This window comes from Aspergillus brasiliensis (assembly GCF_001889945.1).
Source record: "Aspergillus brasiliensis CBS 101740 unplaced genomic scaffold ASPBRscaffold_7, whole genome shotgun sequence".
Taxonomy (NCBI): domain Eukaryota; kingdom Fungi; phylum Ascomycota; class Eurotiomycetes; order Eurotiales; family Aspergillaceae; genus Aspergillus; species Aspergillus brasiliensis.
Window position 1 is genome coordinate 914,291 of NW_027137448.1, and position 16,923 is coordinate 931,213.

General features: G+C 53.1%; 3 protein-coding genes across 3 annotated transcripts; all 3 read left to right on the forward strand.

Moving 5' to 3' along the window:
- Window positions 1-1,520: 1,520 nt before the first annotated feature.
- On the forward strand, window positions 1,521-3,843 carry sebA (putative C2H2 transcription factor (Seb1)). The gene is made up of 3 exons (XM_067628218.1): window positions 1,521-1,711; window positions 1,764-2,355; window positions 2,491-3,843. The coding sequence occupies exons 2-3, from the start codon at window positions 1,785-1,787 to the stop codon at window positions 3,741-3,743; spliced, it is 1,824 nt and encodes a 607-aa protein (XP_067478373.1). The 5' UTR covers window positions 1,521-1,711; window positions 1,764-1,784; the 3' UTR covers window positions 3,744-3,843.
- A 1,170-nt stretch (window positions 3,844-5,013) lies between these two features.
- ASPBRDRAFT_55764 (uncharacterized protein) lies at window positions 5,014-10,603 on the forward strand (the record flags this gene model as incomplete). The annotated part of the gene is made up of 4 exons (XM_067627439.1): window positions 5,014-7,330; window positions 7,626-7,729; window positions 7,912-8,443; window positions 8,502-10,603. The coding sequence occupies 4 exons, from the start codon at window positions 5,014-5,016 to the stop codon at window positions 10,601-10,603; spliced, it is 5,055 nt and encodes a 1,684-aa protein (XP_067478374.1).
- Window positions 10,604-13,200: 2,597 nt separating this feature from the next.
- Window positions 13,201-16,608, forward strand: atg1 (serine/threonine protein kinase ATG1). Its single transcript, XM_067628220.1, has 3 exons — window positions 13,201-13,432; window positions 13,563-16,134; window positions 16,193-16,608. The coding sequence occupies exons 1-3, from the start codon at window positions 13,304-13,306 to the stop codon at window positions 16,345-16,347; spliced, it is 2,856 nt and encodes a 951-aa protein (XP_067478375.1). The 5' UTR covers window positions 13,201-13,303; the 3' UTR covers window positions 16,348-16,608.
- The last annotated feature ends 315 nt before the right edge of the window (window positions 16,609-16,923 follow it).

The following is a 16,923-nucleotide window of genomic DNA, read 5'->3' on the forward strand; positions in this document are numbered from 1 at the left end:
TTGGAGGACCGACCATTTTCTCATGCACAATTGAAATGGGGGCTTTGAGGGCCGCCAATGTTCCCACTCGTGCTCATGTGCCCCACGCAACTTACGCCTTTTTGGGCTCCGCGGCCGACGTGGTGGAGACCAGTTTCTGGCTAGTCCAGTCGGGGATTCGTCGTCCTCTCTTAACTTCTGATCCAACCCAATTCCCCTCCCTCTCTCTCCCAGTCTCTCTCCCTCCCTCCCTCCCTCCTCCACCCAAACCCACTCACCCAATTTGAGGAATGGCACAACATGTCCCGGCTAACTGAGGTTGGTTCTACCACTACCTGCCTAGGTTGAATATTGCTCTGCTCCTGCTGCTGCTGATGCCGCTGACTGTGATGAAGAAGCCCGCCGAGGAGGGCTCCACCTCCCGTTGGTCTCCGCTCCCAAGTTTCTCATTCGGTTGGTACTGAGATGTGCACCGGCGCCAATCTGCTATTCTTTGCCGCCCCAGACTAGAAAATCGACTTACCTAGGATGGATGTGCATAAGAATACAAAGCGGGCAAGCATGGTGACAATCCCAAAATACATGATTCTTCCCCCCCCCAAAATATTTGGGGTCGAGAAAAGGCTGTGGGAAAATAAAAAAAGAAAATGGAGTAAAATGGAAAATCCAAAATGAGAATAATAAAAAAAAGGGTTCATAAAATAGACCCAGAAAAGTAATCAAAAACAAATTTCAAGGAAAAGAAAAAAATAAGAAATAACAAAATAATAAAAATAAAAAAAGATGAAAAAAGAGAGTCGCCGAACATATGACACCATACCATTCCGGCAGATTTATTAGATGATTTATTACTATATTACGATTACTTACTACTATTATAGTAGTGACCGTTCGCTGCTGGCACCACCACCAGCGAAAGTAAAGTTCCATGCAGCCCATCTCGCCCAAAAAGGCTTTCAGACTAAAAAGTACGGCTCCAGTCCTACTGCTCACTACTCACGGCGCTACCACCTCGTAGCACAAGCAGATCAGTCGCTCTTTTATCCACTGCCCATCCTTCTGGCCGGCTTTCCTCTTTCCATATCGGCCCTGTCTCTCATTTTCCCCGCGACTGTCCTCGTCCTTCAAATTAATCTTCTTTATTTCTTATTTTTTCCGTTTTTGCCCTTTTCAGACTTGTCTCGATCCTCATCTGGTCTTTCCTTTTCTCTTCCCTCTCTCTTTTATCTCTCTCTCTTAATCTTAATTGTCTGCCCTCTTTTTCTCTCTCTTTCACTTTTGCGACTCTATACAGTCTCTCCCGGTTTCCTTGAATCGAAAACGTCCTGAACCATTTCATCCTTTTTGGTTTGGCTCGTTTCGACTTACAAGGTGCCTGTCCTTCCTTCATAGACTTGCGGCATAGTCATCAGATATAATCCCAGATAACCACCACCACCACAACGTTCAACCTTCAACCCTTCAAGAACGAAGCAGTCGTTTCTCGCAACATACCAAACAATCGATCAATTAATCTCGCTTCTCATCTGTACTCTACTGGTTGAGAGCGGTCCCTGGATTATCATCTGTCCTTCCCCCAGTCATTCTCTCACGCAAAGTGCAAGCGACTCTGCAAGACATTCATTCACCCCCAGCGCTCATCGCTGTGGTCGAACTACCAACTATATAACTAATAATATTAACTGAAGAGTAGAGCTATCTCTACTCTTGCATTCACAACGTCCTAACATCCGTGAGTTCTCCTCTTATTCATGGCGCAGCGCAAGTGACTGACCGGGTTCCCGTTCTTTATCTCTCTAGACACAATGGACGGTACATATACCATGGCACCTACCTCGGTGCAAGGTCAACCATCATTTGCATACTACCCTGATTCGCAGCAAAGACAACATTTCACCAGCCACCCCTCGGATATGCAGTCATACTATGGTCAAGTGCAGGCCTTCCAACAACCCCAGCACTGCATGCCGGAGCAGCAGACGCTCTACACTGCCCCTCTCATGAACATGCACCAGATGGCGACCACCAATGCCTTCCGTGGCGCCATGAGCATGACTCCCATTGCTTCTCCTCAGCCGTCACACCTCAAGCCCACAATTGTTGTGCAGCAGGGCTCTCCTGCCCTGATGCCTCTGGACACGAGGTTCGTCGGTAACGACTACTACGCATTCCCCTCCACCCCACCACTCTCCACAGCTGGAAGCTCTATCAGCAGCCCGCCTTCCACCAGCGGCACTCTTCACACCCCGATCAATGACAGCTTCTTTGCTTTCGAGAAGGTGGAGGGTGTCAAGGAGGGATGCGAGGGAGATGTCCATGCAGAGATTCTGGCCAATGCTGACTGGACCCGCTCTGACTCGCCGCCTCTTACACCTGGTAAGTTTATTATTCAACCTTTTCTTTTTCTTCGATAGGTTGCTAGATAGGCTGGAGGAGTGGGTGCAGCCAACGGAAAAGCCACGGGGCCGGGCATCTAGGGTTGTACAGGGAAACTAACTCGACTTGTTCTAGTGTTCATCCATCCGCCTTCCCTCACCGCCAGCCAAACATCCGAGCTTCTGTCAGCGCACAGCTCTTGCCCATCCCTTTCCCCATCGCCTTCTCCCGTGGTCCCCACATTCGTTGCCCAGCCTCAAGGTCTGCCGACCGAGCAGTCCAGCTCCGACTTCTGTGACCCGCGTCAGCTGACAGTCGAGTCCTCCATCAACACCACCCCCAGTGAGCTGCCGCCTCTGCCCACGCTCTCCTGCGATGACGAGGAGCCTCGTGTGGTCCTGGGCAGCGAAGCCGTGACCCTTCCTGTCCATGAGACTCTGTCTCCTGCCTTCACCTGCTCATCTTCGGAGGACCCTCTTAGTAGCCTACCGACCTTTGACAGCTTCTCCGACCTGGACTCGGAAGACGAATTTGTCAACCGTCTGGTCGACTTCCCCAGTGGCAACGCCTACTACCTGGGTGAGAAGAGACAGCGTGTGGGAACGACATTCCCAATCGAGGAAGAGGAGTTCTTCAGTGAGCAGAGCTTTGATGAGTCTGACGAGCAAGATCTCTCTCAGTCCGGTCTTCCTTTCTTGGGAAGCCACGACTTCACTGGCATCCAGACCAACATCAATGAAGCCTCGGAAGAGATGGGCAACAAGAAGCGGAACAACCGCAAGTCGCTGAAGCGGGCTAGTACCTCGGACAGCGAAACCGATTCGATTAGCAAGAAGTCGCAGCCTTCGGTCAACAGCCGTGCCAGCAGCACGGAGACAAACTCCTCGGCACCCCAGGCTGTCCAGGCCCGCCACAACTCCGACGCGCATTCGTCCTGCGCTTCTGAGGCTCCTACCGCCCCCGTATCGGTCAACCGACGTGGTCGTAAGCAGTCTCTGACGGACGACCCCTCGAAGACCTTTGTGTGCACTCTCTGCTCCCGTCGCTTCCGTCGCCAAGAGCACCTCAAGCGTCACTACCGCTCTCTCCACACTCAGGACAAGCCTTTTGAATGCAATGAGTGTGGTAAGAAGTTCTCGCGGAGCGACAACCTTGCGCAGCACGCTCGCACTCATGCGGGTGGCTCTGTCGTGATGGGCGTCATCGACAGCGGCAATGCAACCCCGTACGAAGAACGTGACCCCAATACGCTGGGGAATGTTCTCTACGAGGCCGCCAACGCTGCCGCTACCAAGTCTACAACCAGCGAGTCGGATGAGAGTTCCTCCGAAGCGCCGGCTGTCGACCGACGGGCGCCCAAGAAGCGCAAGCGCGACAGCGACGCCTAGAGTGGCCTCCGCTCGGCTTGCAGCTATCACGATGATATGTGACCAGGAGCTCCCATAAATCACTTAATAACATCCTATACAAGACCTTCCATTCCACTGGTTGGTCTGACTTGGTCTTGCGGTTTGGCGTCCGGGCTTTGTTTCTGGCGGTGACAAGAATAGGGATTTCAGGTGTACGGATTTTGACCGGTCCTGGTGCCCTACTCACAAAAGGAAAAGAAAAACGAAAAATGATAACCAAACATGAGCGAAGGGCACCTTTTATGGGACCGATATTGGCGAAGCATTAGACCGGCGGCAAACGGAACTTGGGCGCACTTGGAGTCCACGGTTGGACCAAAACTAATAGAGCGCATGATGACTTTTACACATTTGAGGCACTGGTGATCTGGGTTGATCTTTTCTCGATTCCCCTTTCTACTCCTTTTTTTTCCCTTTCTTTTCTTTACCATCTGTTTGCAGCGAGAGAATATCTTCGACTCAATCCTCGCGCGACGGGGGCTATTGACCCCCTGTCGGCGACCTTCTGTGTACCCGATCTCACACCTCTTTTCCTTTTTACCAGCTTCTTCTATATACTTATTCTTCTTTTTTTGTTGCCTTCAGTTGCATTCATTGTGCTTATTCGATGTAATATTTTTGCACACTCCTGTCACCCTGCTGATTGCAGAACCACCCCCATCCATTTGTGCTGGCCACATGTACAATTTAATACCAAATCTCCCCAATCGTTGCCTCATACCCCTGTGCGCATCCTCCTTTTTCCTTCCACTCTTGTCGGTTGCATCCACATGTGCATAATACTTGTGTGCCATTTGTGTTGAGCGTATTGTTCGTTCTGCAACTTAGCTAGTATAATTGATATTTGAACATGTCACAATACCTATACAGTAGACTGCAAGGTAGTAGTAGCATCGTAAATCAGTATGTATGTAGTTCTAGCTGTATGTCGGGCGTAGTATAAGTCGGTGCGGGTGCTGTCGGCTTTCCGAGTCTGGCTGGCCTGGAACGTCACCCGCGCAGAACAAAACCATGACTATCATGCTCCACATACTACCTAAAACCCACACAATCATCCTAGTTAACTTTCTCATCCTTCCCAGTCACAGTTTGAACATACATACGGACACCAATCCCCTCCCCAAACCCACTCACTCGTGGTGGTTCACCCATCACCAACTTATCGGGGAAGCTAAAAAAAAGCAAAGAAAATTCATCATCTCCCCCGCACCTAATCAACTACTTACCCCTCCCCCACGATCAATTAAAGATGACTACATTAACAACAACATCATCACTACCAACCTCTCCCACAAGTCTCAATGTCATCGCTCTGATCTCGGGAGGGAAAGACTCTCTATACTCTATTCTCCACTGCATCCGGAACGGACATAAGGTGGTTGCGCTGGGGAATTTGTATCCGCCTACTACTACTACCACTACTTCCCCTCAAAACAATCATGGAGATGAAGAGGAAGAGGAAGAAGAAGAAGAAGACATTGACAGCTTCATGTACCAAACAATCGGTCACAGCATCATCCCGCATTACGAATCCGCCTTAGGGATTCCACTGTATCGGCAGCCGATTATAGGGTCTGCGGTGGATACGGGGAGGGTTTATCGTGATACCTCTTCTTCATCATCAATTCCAGGAGAGGCAGAAGAAGATGAAACAGAATCCCTCATCCCCCTCCTCCAACGCATCAAAGCCTCTCACCCCGAAGCCAACGCCATCTCCGCCGGCGCCATTCTTTCCACGTACCAACGTACTCGGATTGAGAACGTCGCGGCGAGATTGGGTCTCGTTCCGCTCGCTTGGCTGTGGCAGTATCCGGTGTTGCCTGCGCCGGAGGAGAGGTTAGCCCTTGGTACTGCTGGTGCGTCAGAGGCCGGTCTGTTGGAGGATATGGCTGCTGTTGGGTGCGAAGCGAGGATTATCAAGGTTGCGTCGGGGGGTCTGGATGCTGGGTTCTTGTGGGGAGATGTGTCGGCGAGGAATGGGTTGGTTAGGAGGAGGATAGTGAATGGGATGAAGAGGTTTGTTTTGGATGGTGGGGATGTGAGGGGGGCGGTGTTGGGTGAAGGTGGTGAGTATGAGAGTTTGGCGTTGGATGGGCCCGGGTTTCTGTGGAAGAGGAGGATTGAGGTTCCTAGGTGGGAGGAGGGTACTGGAGAAGGGGGTGTTGCGTTTGTGAAGGTCAAGGGGGCGAGGTGTGTGGATAAGGAGGGGGAGGGGGATGGAGTGGTGCCTGGCGATGTGAGGAGGCCGGTGTTGTTGGATGAGGAGTTTGCTGCGGTGTTGGGGGAGGCGTTGAAGGGGGTGGAGGTGATGGAGAGGAGGGATCTGTCGCCGGTGGTGTCTCAAAGGCAGATGGAGATGTTGCAGACTACGAATGGTGGCACGTGGGTTGTTGCAAATATCACGGCCCCCGAGGCTGGTCCTGGGGCTGCGGAGCAGATGAAGGCGATTGCGGAGAAAATTGAATCGATATTGGCTTCTACGGGACATAGGGACGGGGAGGTGCCTCGTACTACGGCTGACATTGTCTTCACGACGGTGCTGCTACGCTCCATGGCTGATTTTGCCTTGATGAATGGCATCTACGTTTCCTTGTTCAAGAAGCCTAATCCTCCGGCGAGAGCTACGGTGGCTTGTGGCGATAGTCTGCCGGAGGGCGTGAAGGTCATGGTATCGGCGGTGGTAGACATGGGACCTAGAGAGCAGAGGCAGGGCCTTCATGTCCAGTCGCGTTCTTACTGGGCGCCGGCTAATATTGGCCCATACTCGCAAGCTATGTCGGTTCCGGTACAAGGCCCGGAGCATATGGTTTACATTGCCGGGCAGATTCCGCTGGAGCCAGCTTCGATGGAGATGATGAGTGCTTCCGGGGAAGCACTGACGCGGCCGTGGATAGAGAACTACACCACGCGAGCGGTGCTTTCCTTGCAGCATCTCTGGAGGATTGGTCACGCAATGGAGGTTGACTGGTGGCTGGGGGCTGTTGCCTTCATAACGGGAGAAGAGCATATTGAGACGCAGGCCCGACTAGCATGGAACATCTGGGAGCGGATGCATGCTCGTCACGAGCAAGAAGACGACGAAGACGGGGAATCAGGTTTGGATGTCTGGGATATCAAGTATGGAGGCCGTGCGCACGAGCAAGCAACGAGTCCATCGATCCCTAACTTGCCTAACTTTGAGGTGGTCCAGTCAGAAGACGCCTTGGTTCCTGCGTTTTTCGCCGTCCAAATCGAAGAGCTTCCCCGAGGAAGTGATATCGAATGGCAGGGTCTGGGGTACAGATGTGGTGGATTGCGGATGGCTGCAGAAGAAACGGACTATGGCCGCAAGACTACCGTGTCCACGGAGCAGAACCTCAGTTACATTGGCATTGAGATCGACATGGAACAGTCGGGATCTGACCTGGACTCGTATCTGCAGCTTGTCTTGCAGAAGCTGCCAGAAGTGGCAGAAGGTTCCCACGCGATCATCTACACCAGTCAGCCATTGTCCAAGCCTGCGTTCCCAGCGCAAATTGTCCCCTGCAAATCTGTCTGGGGCCCGAAAGGACCAGAATTGGCAGCGGGTGTCATTATACAGAGACAAACCCTGGCATCATAGACGAAGTGCTGCTTGCTGTAAGGCTGCCGGGCCATGCAGGGGCCCATTGCGCACGGCTTTCAAGTATGCATCATGGATCATCCGATGTCTTAAGAGTGGAGGCACCGATACAAAGCACATATCTCCCGACTCGTAGCAAAAATAGGATCAACTATGTAGTTAATGACCTTCTTTAAGATCCAGGATTGATGATGGTTTCTCTTGATGGGCTGATTCCGAGAGGCTCTCTCCTGCTGACGTGCTGCGCGGCATGTGATAAGCGAAAAAACCCGCCTTTCCGCCCTGGGATTCCGGTTCGATCAAAGCGATAACATTCTCACTTCCTCTTCCTCTCTGTTGCTGCCACCCCACGCACCTCTCTTGGGTCAATTCTCCTGGTATGCTGGCACGCCTTCTGTTTGACTCCTGTCATCTGGTCCTGTCATCGCTAACCCTCCGTCTCAACGCAGTGCTCCTCCACCGACCAATCAGTCGATATGACGTACTCGCTCTAAAGGCCGCTCCCATTAACCCACCATCCATGCCATGGCCGTTTCGCTGAGCCAGGAGGAAGATGAATCGCTTCCTGTCAACGGTTCTGCCCTCGAGATAGAGCTGTCTGACACTCCCCGACAACCCTCCCGTTCCCCTCACCCGTATCGTCGCAAGGGCTCGCATTCATCCTCGCTGCCTGCGGATACCGGCGACCGATCAACCCGTCTCCACTGGCCACGGACCTCGAGCGATAGTGGCACCGAGGCTGATGATGAAAGCACGGGCATACTGAGGGGTCTACCAGCAGCGCCTTTGCGACCAAGGAAAGGGTTGCGTTCGGGTCGTCATGCCGTAGGCGAGGAAGACCAGTGGTTTCCCCTATTGCGCCCGTGGCCATCGATAACCCGTTCCACCTCACGGAGCTCGCGGCGGAGCTCAGGAGAGGAGGCGGAGGCCTCAGCGACAGGGTTGCGCGAACAAGAAGCTCGGAAGCGTCGTATCGGGGTATTACAGAGGTTGTTGGAGGCTGCGTTGCTCCTCTCTGTGGGCGGCGTCGTTCTGGGACAAGAAAACACGAGGGCAATTGCTTGGGCTTGGAGAAAAGGTGCGTGGGATACATTCAATTATATTTGAGAGCTTCTCTGGTTGCTAATGTTCCCTAGAGCTCCTTGCCCATTCCCTGCTTGTCGTTGGGCTTTACGCCGCTTATCCTTTTCATCGAGATGGACGTTTTCGCTTTTCAAGACTACGACTACGGTCCTTTGTTATCCCCACGAGTTTCGATCCTGCTCCGCTGCTTTACCCGATCTTGATACCCATTTACGTTGCTTTATCTTTAGCGCAGCACAGTCCTACTCTAATACTCCCTAATGTCCTCCTCAGTCTCTCATCTCTTCCGCCTGCCGTCATCCCTCTGCATGATTGTGTTCACGGACACAGCATCGTCCATTGGATGATTACCCTGCTCCCAGTCATCGTCTCGGAGCAATTATCGGCAGGAATCTCGCCTCACAGACCTTTGTCTCTTCTCGGTCTCAGCTCGGAATCTTTGGCTCTTCTTTTCCCTTTGCATCAAGCGTTGATACCCACTTTAGATTTTTTGTTGACTACCAGCGTCCTTCCAGCAGAACTGCAGCTTTTGACAAGCGCTCTGATCAATCTATTTTTATTTGCGTCCTCGCCTCAGGCGGAAATCCTCAAGGCGTTGCTATGGCTCGGTGGCCTGTGCATTTTCATCTCGTGTCGCGACGTGCTTCGCTGGGAAGTAGCCCTGGCAAGGATCCCCAGCTGGAAATTTCGGCGAGCGCCCAGCAACTCGCAGTCACCTCGAAATATCTTCAATGTACTTGATCACAAGTTATGCCAGCGATTAAGCAGGACGGGCACTTCCGAGGACAACCTGTCGGACAGTGACTCGCCAGAAGGTCATTTCTCGCTCGTCTCACGCAAGACAATGTTCGAGTCGCGTGAAAGAACCAAGGCGGGCGAGCCCAATCGCACTGTAGAGGCTGCGGCGACAGAAAGCGTCCGGCAGCAGCCGACACTTACACACCGGCGACGGCACACAATCTCCAGCGTCAGCGAGGTCGCACGCACAGGAAAGGTCAGAACTACGCCGAGTGGCCGACGCAAGCGATCAATGGGCCCTGGTCTAGCTTCGTTCCTGTCACTGACAGTACCTCAAGCCCAAGTTCGGAAATGGCTGTACGCATTGTTCGTCTACGTCACCGTACTGCTCATCATCCTAGGACCTGTTCGAAAGTACGTGGGCGAGCGGGCATTATCCGGAGAAGACCCGTTTGGGTGGGCATTGAGTTATCTGCTGGGCAACGTTTCATGGTTTCGATTCTGGGTGATTATGTGGAACCTGGAATATTGGATTCCTCTCCCCGCTCGCCTGGACCCTGACCTGTTGAACGCCTCCTGCACTCTTGGTTGGGTGGAACATCTCCGCCGAGATGTCTTTGGGGAAGCTAACTCGCGCCTCCTTGTGGCAGCATACTGCCTTGGCGTACTTGTGACTGGACTGGCGGTTGTGTTACAGCTGAGCTCCGTCGCGGAGGTAGATACGAGACGCAAGGTCTTCCATGGCATGATGGTGCTGATGTTCCTTCCGACGGTGTACGTCGACCCCACGTTTTGTGCGCTGGCCCTGAGCCTAGCCCTGTCCGTTTTCCTGCTGCTCGATCTCTTCCGAGCGTCTCAGCTGCCCCCGATCTCGCGACCGTTGACTTACTTCCTTGCACCCTACGTGGACGGGCGCGACCACCGGGGCCCCGTGATCGTGTCGCACATCTTCCTCCTCATCGGATGCTCGATCCCCCTCTGGCTTTCCCTGGCGGACATTTCTCGAACGGGCGACCACCCCTGGACGGGGTGGAGTGCGCCAACCCGGGACGTGAGTATGGTGAGCGGGATTATCTGCGTGGGCATGGGCGATGCGGCGGCCTCGCTCGTAGGGCGACGGTTCGGTCGGCGCAAGTGGTTTTGGGGAGGAGGGAAATCGCTCGAGGGCAGCGTAGCCTTTGCGGTTGCTGTAACCTGTGGCTTACTATTCGCGCGAATCTGGCTCGAGCTGGGAGAGTGGCCGGTCAGCGGAGGTCATGATGGACCGCACCAGAGCTTCCCCTGGGTAAAGGCCGTGGTGAAAATCATCTTGGCCGCTGGAGGAACTAGCGCAACCGAGGCGATTCTGACGGGGTGTAACGACAATGTGGTGGTTCCGATTGTGCTCTGGCTACTCGTGAGAGGGCTTGGAGTTTGAGGGGGAGTTGTTGAACCCCTACCCCATTTCTAGAACGCTCTGAGGTTTTAGTATGTTGATTTTGTGGTTCTGAAGGACACACAACACATGGATGGGGCGCCCTAATTTTGGTTACCCAAATTATGCCTCGACCGAGGAGGATAGACAAAACTAAATCAGAAGACAAAAAGGGTGATATCTTTCTCTTTTCTCTTTGTTTTTTATTCCTTGTTTCTATATACAATTGCCTTTTGAAGGAATAGAGGATGAGCCAGGCGTCAGGCGGTCATTTTGTGGGAATGACGTGGAAGGCTTTTTTCTGTTCTTCATTCTCCGTCGTTCTTCCTTATTATCTTTTTTGGCAGGAATGTTGTCCCTACTGTGTATTATGCAGTTTCTTATCCATGCAATTATCTTTGTGGCCTTCCACCCTCTTCCTGTGAATATTGACGGACATGCAGTAAATAGAAACACCACCTCCAATAACTACCAGTCAAGTCTACGAAGCCGGTATCTAGTAGTAAGTAACTAGTAGATAACGATCAGGCAGCATTCCTATGGGGTCCCACGGGGTTTTCCAACCAGTCAGCAGCCACCGAGGGGGGCGGGTTGGCGTATGTTGATCGCCACTTAAGTAAGGTTGTCCGTGGGCGAGGCTACGGGATTGCGCAGCAAACAAAAGACTATTTCTCTCATAGTCATAGCTTATCAGGGCGATCCGGTTCTTCAGTAGTCAGTCAGTCAGGAAGTCAGGAAGTCAGTCAGTCAGTGAGTGGCAAGGTCGCATGGCGGGGGAGGGGGCTGTGTTTTGTGTCATAGGTAGAATCTAGAATAGTTAGGTAGTTAGTTAGTAACAATAAACTGTCCGACGTAAGTTGAGTGAGTTAGTTTACTGAATGAAGATGAGTGAGTCACTTGATGGCAACCAGCCAGCCAACCAAACCAACCAGCCAGGCAGAGTAAAGTGGAAAGGGAGCCTGCAGATTAGGTGATTCATTCGGGGAATGGGGGAGAATTCTCCCGCGAACGTTGGCTGGTTACCACAAATGGATTGATTGACTGACTGACTGACTGATTGGGTCCGATCGGGGATCGACTGGCTGGGGGAAGATGGAGAAAAGCAGAGGTGTCGGTGTCACTGCTGCAGTGTGTCCCTTGGGAAACTTGGGAAATGGAGGGTGACTGACCTGGTTTTTACCAGGAATAGAATCTCGTATGGTAAATTAAGAATCAGTCAGGCGCAGGTTGAATGTGATAAAAATCATCAAAAGAGGTGGGTTTCAGTGCAGTATGGGTTCTATACGGTATGATGTAATACCGATTGCCTGTGACCCTACTACTAGTACTACTTTTACTTGCTTCTTCATCCGGCCTCAGACGATGGATGGATGGATGGATGGATGGATCGCGCCCGTTATCATCGTCGCCTGCAGCTTTATCTCTCTTGGTGCTATTTCTTTTTTCCCTGGCAACTTCCGGGGTCCCCCTATTTTGGGCTGATGGTGGTTTTTGAATTCTGGGGATTTCTCCTATTTTCCCTTGTGCAATCCTGCAAGTTGTCTTTGTTGGTAGTAGTGAGATTAGTATATTAGTGAGTCGGTTGATGCCATCCTTTATCTTTTGTTTGTCTTTTTGCGTGATTCTTTCGGTCTCTGTCGTATACTGCTTTTGGTTGGTTCCTGTCTGTCTTCGTACTTTGTTTTTGGCAGATGGATCATTGCTTAGCTAAGAGGACCCAATTTTGGTTGCGGTCATCTTCTGGTTAATCTTCGACCAATTCCGCTCTTCTGACCGCCTTGGATCCTCAGGTCATTCAATCATCCGCCAGTCCTCATTCGGCTCGTTATCGGCGGTCACGCTCTCGCTGCTGTCTCTGGCGCTGCGCTGCTGCTGCTGCTGCTGCTCTCCCCAAGACATCGTCAAGGATCCCTGGGTCCAGCTGCTTCCCGCCTTTCCTGCTCTCTCTCTTCCCCCATCACATCATTCAACTTCCCTTTCACCCAACTCACTCATCCTCTCTCTTTCTACTATTCTTGCTCTTGCTCTTCTTCTTCTTCTACTTCCTCCTCCTATATCTTCTTGCTTCGCCATATTGGACCTACCCTCACACCTCTCTCTTCGCTGGCTTATCTATCGCTCCTCCCCACCGTTCTCGTCCCTAGTGCGGTGATTCATACCTTATCGTCGATCCCCCGATCCTCCTCCTTCTATAGTACTGACTTAAAGTCCCACGCCTTGGTCGTCATCCGTCTGGCTATCCCTGTCGCCCTTCATCCTATCATACAAGACCCCGTTTTCCGCCTCACCGCTCTCCTGCCTACTTGCGCCCTACTGTAGGTGTGCTGCGCACCCTATTTCTGCTCTCCCCCCCAAATTACTCCTACTTCTCGACGACTGCCTACGCTCTGGACCGTCCCTTTCTTCCTGCCCCCGTCTGCTGTCCTCGTCCTCTGCCACGCAGCCCAGCCCTCCTTGCCTCTCCTGCTCCGGCTGTTCACGCCCCATCCCATCCATCTTTCCCTACTTCCTATCTCCCCGTCTCGCTTTATCATCCGCTCTATCAACGTCGCCCATCACCGGCAGCTCTCCCGACCCTATCTTTCGCTCCCCTGATGGGCCTCTTCCATCACCCGACGCTGTTCCTGCCGCTGTTGAGGTAGTGTGTGGTTGACGGGGCGTGTGGTTGGTCTTTAGAGACGCTCTCACTGCCTGGTTGCAGTCATGGCATCTGCACATCACTCCAGGAGGGCCGATGAGGCCCCCCATGGCGAGATGCCCATTGGCCATTACACTCGGCTGAACGAGATCGGTCGAGGGAGTTTTGCCGTGGTCTACCGGGGGATTCATACGGTAAGTTAGGATGCTTTCTCACTTCTCTGACCCCCTGTCCTCTGCCGAGCATCCGGCCTGTTATAGTCCGGTGTCTTCGTATGTGAAATTGCAAGGGCTAACCAGTGACGATGTGTTTCCTGCGGCTTAGAGAACACGCACCTATGTGGCAATCAAATCGGTTACCATGACCAAATTGAGCAGGAAGCTCAAGGAGAACCTCGCCTCTGAGATTTCCATCCTCAAACAACTCCACCATCCGCATATCGTTGCTCTCCTAGACTGCCATGATACGACCTCCAATATTCACTTGGTAATGGAATACTGCGCCATGGGGGATCTCTCCCACTTCATCAAGGGGCGCCATTCCCTGCAGAACAGCAAACACACACGGGAATTGATAGCGAAGTACCCCAATCCTGGGGAGGGGGCGGGTCTCAACGAAGTGATTGTTCGCCACTTTCTCAAGCAACTGTCGAGCGCACTCAGATTCCTGCGGGATCGTGATTTGATTCATCGGGATATCAAACCACAGAATCTGCTTCTTTGCCCTGCACCATCGTCCTACCGTAGTGGGGCCGCCGAATTTGTACCTTTCAAGAGCAGCGAGGACTCCTTTAGCCCGACGACCGGGCTGGAGTCGCTACCAATGCTGAAGCTGGCTGACTTCGGCTTCGCTCGGTCTCTGCCAGCCACCTCTCTTGCGGAGACTTTGTGTGGCTCGCCACTGTACATGGCCCCTGAGATTCTGCGATACGAGAAATACGACGCGAAGGCAGACCTCTGGTCTGTGGGCACGGTGCTCTATGAAATGGTGGTCGGGAAGCCCCCATTTCGTGCAGTGAACCACATTGAACTTATCAAGAAGATCGAGAGCAATAAGGACCAAATCGTATTTCCCTCGAAGAATCGTGCGTCGGAGGACATCAGACAGCTCATTCGAGGTCTCCTGAAGCAGCACCCAATGGAGCGAATGAATTTCGATGTTTATTTCGCGAACAAGGTTCTCACAGAACCAATTCCTGGTCTTGTACCGGATGACGATCCAACACCTCGACCTGGTTCCGGGTCGAGGCGGAATACGCCCGTTCAAGTGAAAGGTGAGAATGCGCTGTCTACCGGAGGACGGGATGAGCCGTCGACCTCCCCGGCGGCTCAACGAGCCATGACACAGAGCCCTCGGCCAGAGACCCCTTCAACGCCCATGCGGCGGACTGGAAGTGCGGGCAAGCCTCATTCTGCTTCGAAGGAGTCAACACCGCCAGCATCTCATCCGACAAGGCCGAGCCCGGTGTCTCTGGCGACTGCTCCCGGTCGCCAGGAGCATGTCGATCGCCCTTCCCCGACCACCATCGTGGACCGGCAACGGAGTCGTACGGCTTCGTTGGGAGTGCCCCAAGTTGACAAGCCCGTTGAGAAGGCGAAGGATGAAAAGGAGCATGCTGCACAGGAGGTAGCATTCGAGAGGGACTACGTGCTTGTGGAAAAGCGTGCGGTAGAGATGAATGCTTTTGCTGACGAACTGGCCTACAACCCACGCATGCAGGGTGGATATGCCGGAGCGGGCCAAGCAGGTGCAGTCTCCCGGCGTTCGGGAGCGGCTTCTGGGACACCGCCGGCCGGGGCGTCGTCGCCTCATGCCTCGCCCAGCAAAGCCATGCAAATCATCTCAGGGCGTTCCCGTGCGGATTCGGCACACGTTCGTCAAAATTCCTACGATCGCCGCTATGGACAAAGCCCTACCTCGGCCACCTCGGCCATCTCAAAGGCTCTAAATATGGCCAGCGGACGTTTGTTTGGAATGAGTTTCTCACCACCCCTGACTATCACGAAAGGCGGACGCTCGCCTCCGTTGGCCTACAACCCATTTCCGGCATACCCCAGTGCCCAAACGAGCTTGATTGTCCACGCAGATGGCGGCAAGCCCGGCGCCAATCTGGACGAAGACAGCAAAACCGTCCATGATCTGGAGGAGTGTGCCACCCGTAGTGATGTTGTGTACGGGTTTGCCGAAGTCAAATATAAGCAGCTGATTCCCCTAGCACCATCTGCTCCTACCGGATTTCCGGGAGACCCCGCGTCGGACGCTGTCGATTCGGCCGATGGTGGACTGACGGTCGATGCTATTGTGACCTTGTCCGAGGAAGCCTTGGTTCTCTACGTGAAGGCCTTGTCATTGCTGGCGAAGTCGATGGATATTGCACGTGTATGGTGGACCCGCAAGAGCCGGGGTGATGCGCTCAGCAGAGCGGATGCCGGGAGCACCGTTGCGGGCAATCGGATCAACAACGTCGTGCAGTGGGTGCGCAACCGATTCAACGAGGTGCTGGAGAAAGCCGAATTTGTCCGGCTCAAATTAGTCGAGGCGCAGAAGAGGTTGCCGCCGGATCACCCCAGCCATCCCAGCAATCTGTCGGTTGGATCCTCCATAGGCTCCGGAACCTCAGCAGATGTGGTGGTCAGCCCCGACGTGACCGCAGAGAAACTCATGTACGAGCGCGCATTGGAGATGAGCCGAGTGGCGGCTATCAATGAAATCACCGGCGAGGATTTAGCCGGTTGTGAGATATCGTATGTCACCGCCATCCGGATGCTAGAAGCCATCCTGGATGATGTGGAAGTCTCCCGACCGGGGCAAAGCGGCGGCGCTGATAGAGCCGACACCCGGCGGGACAACGAGGATGGCGGACAGAACGAGCCCCAGGCGGTGATTCTGGCGAAAAGTAAGTGTTCTCTCCACCTTATGCACGGCACCGCGCAAAGCGCTAATTCTTGGCACAGTGATATCGAAGATCCGGAGTCGCCTGGCGTCGCTTCGTAAGAAGCTGGCCCTGCTGTCGAATCGGTACACGCCCCCGTCCAGTGGACCGGGCAAAATGCCGCCGTCGAATCTGGTGCCAGTCTCCCCTGCAGTGGGAGCCACGCCGCCGAAATAAGACGTTGACCGTTAGAAGCATGCAGGACCATGCTCATTCTGCCTATTCTATCTTATTTTATTTCTACTATTTCTCCTCATGTCCCAGCAGGTGTGGGCATTGTTACTGCAGGCAACTGCATTCTCAGCTAGTGTGCCTGACACGTGTGCGGGGCCTGCTTTTGCTAACTTCGATTCTCATTGCCAGTACTCTCTGGGTTTTGATATACACATTGGTGCGCGAGTATTTCATGGTTCTTTATATGGGTCTATTATAGGGTTGCCGTGTTATTATTTGTGTTTTTGTTGTTTCCTTTTCCTGAATTCGCATGCGTTACAGGCCTGTTGGGCGGGTGTTTGCTATTGGCGTTCAAGCTGGGGACCCGGGTACACAAATTGCCAGCGGACTTTTGGATACGAGTGATGATGATGCCATGGGATCATAGGGAGTCAGGGTGGATTCGGGATGGATCTTGAGGATGCAGATACTGCCAGTCAGAGGCAGCTGTACTGTATATACACATAATAGCACGCGAATATGTTTTATCTCGTGGCGAGGATTGTGGTGCGCAGTGCCCACATCGTTTTGAGTGAGGAC

Coding starts and splice junctions, on each gene's coding strand:
- sebA (XM_067628218.1), top strand. CDS start 1,785: ATGGACGGTACATATACCATGGCACCTACCTCGGTGCAAGGTCAACCA. Junction 2,356..2,490: donor CTCGCCGCCTCTTACACCTG/GTAAGTTTATTA, acceptor GACTTGTTCTAG/TGTTCATCCATCCGCCTTCC.
- atg1 (XM_067628220.1), top strand. CDS start 13,304: ATGGCATCTGCACATCACTCCAGGAGGGCCGATGAGGCCCCCCATGGC. Junction 13,433..13,562: donor TCTACCGGGGGATTCATACG/GTAAGTTAGGAT, acceptor CCTGCGGCTTAG/AGAACACGCACCTATGTGGC. Junction 16,135..16,192: donor GGCGGTGATTCTGGCGAAAA/GTAAGTGTTCTC, acceptor TTCTTGGCACAG/TGATATCGAAGATCCGGAGT.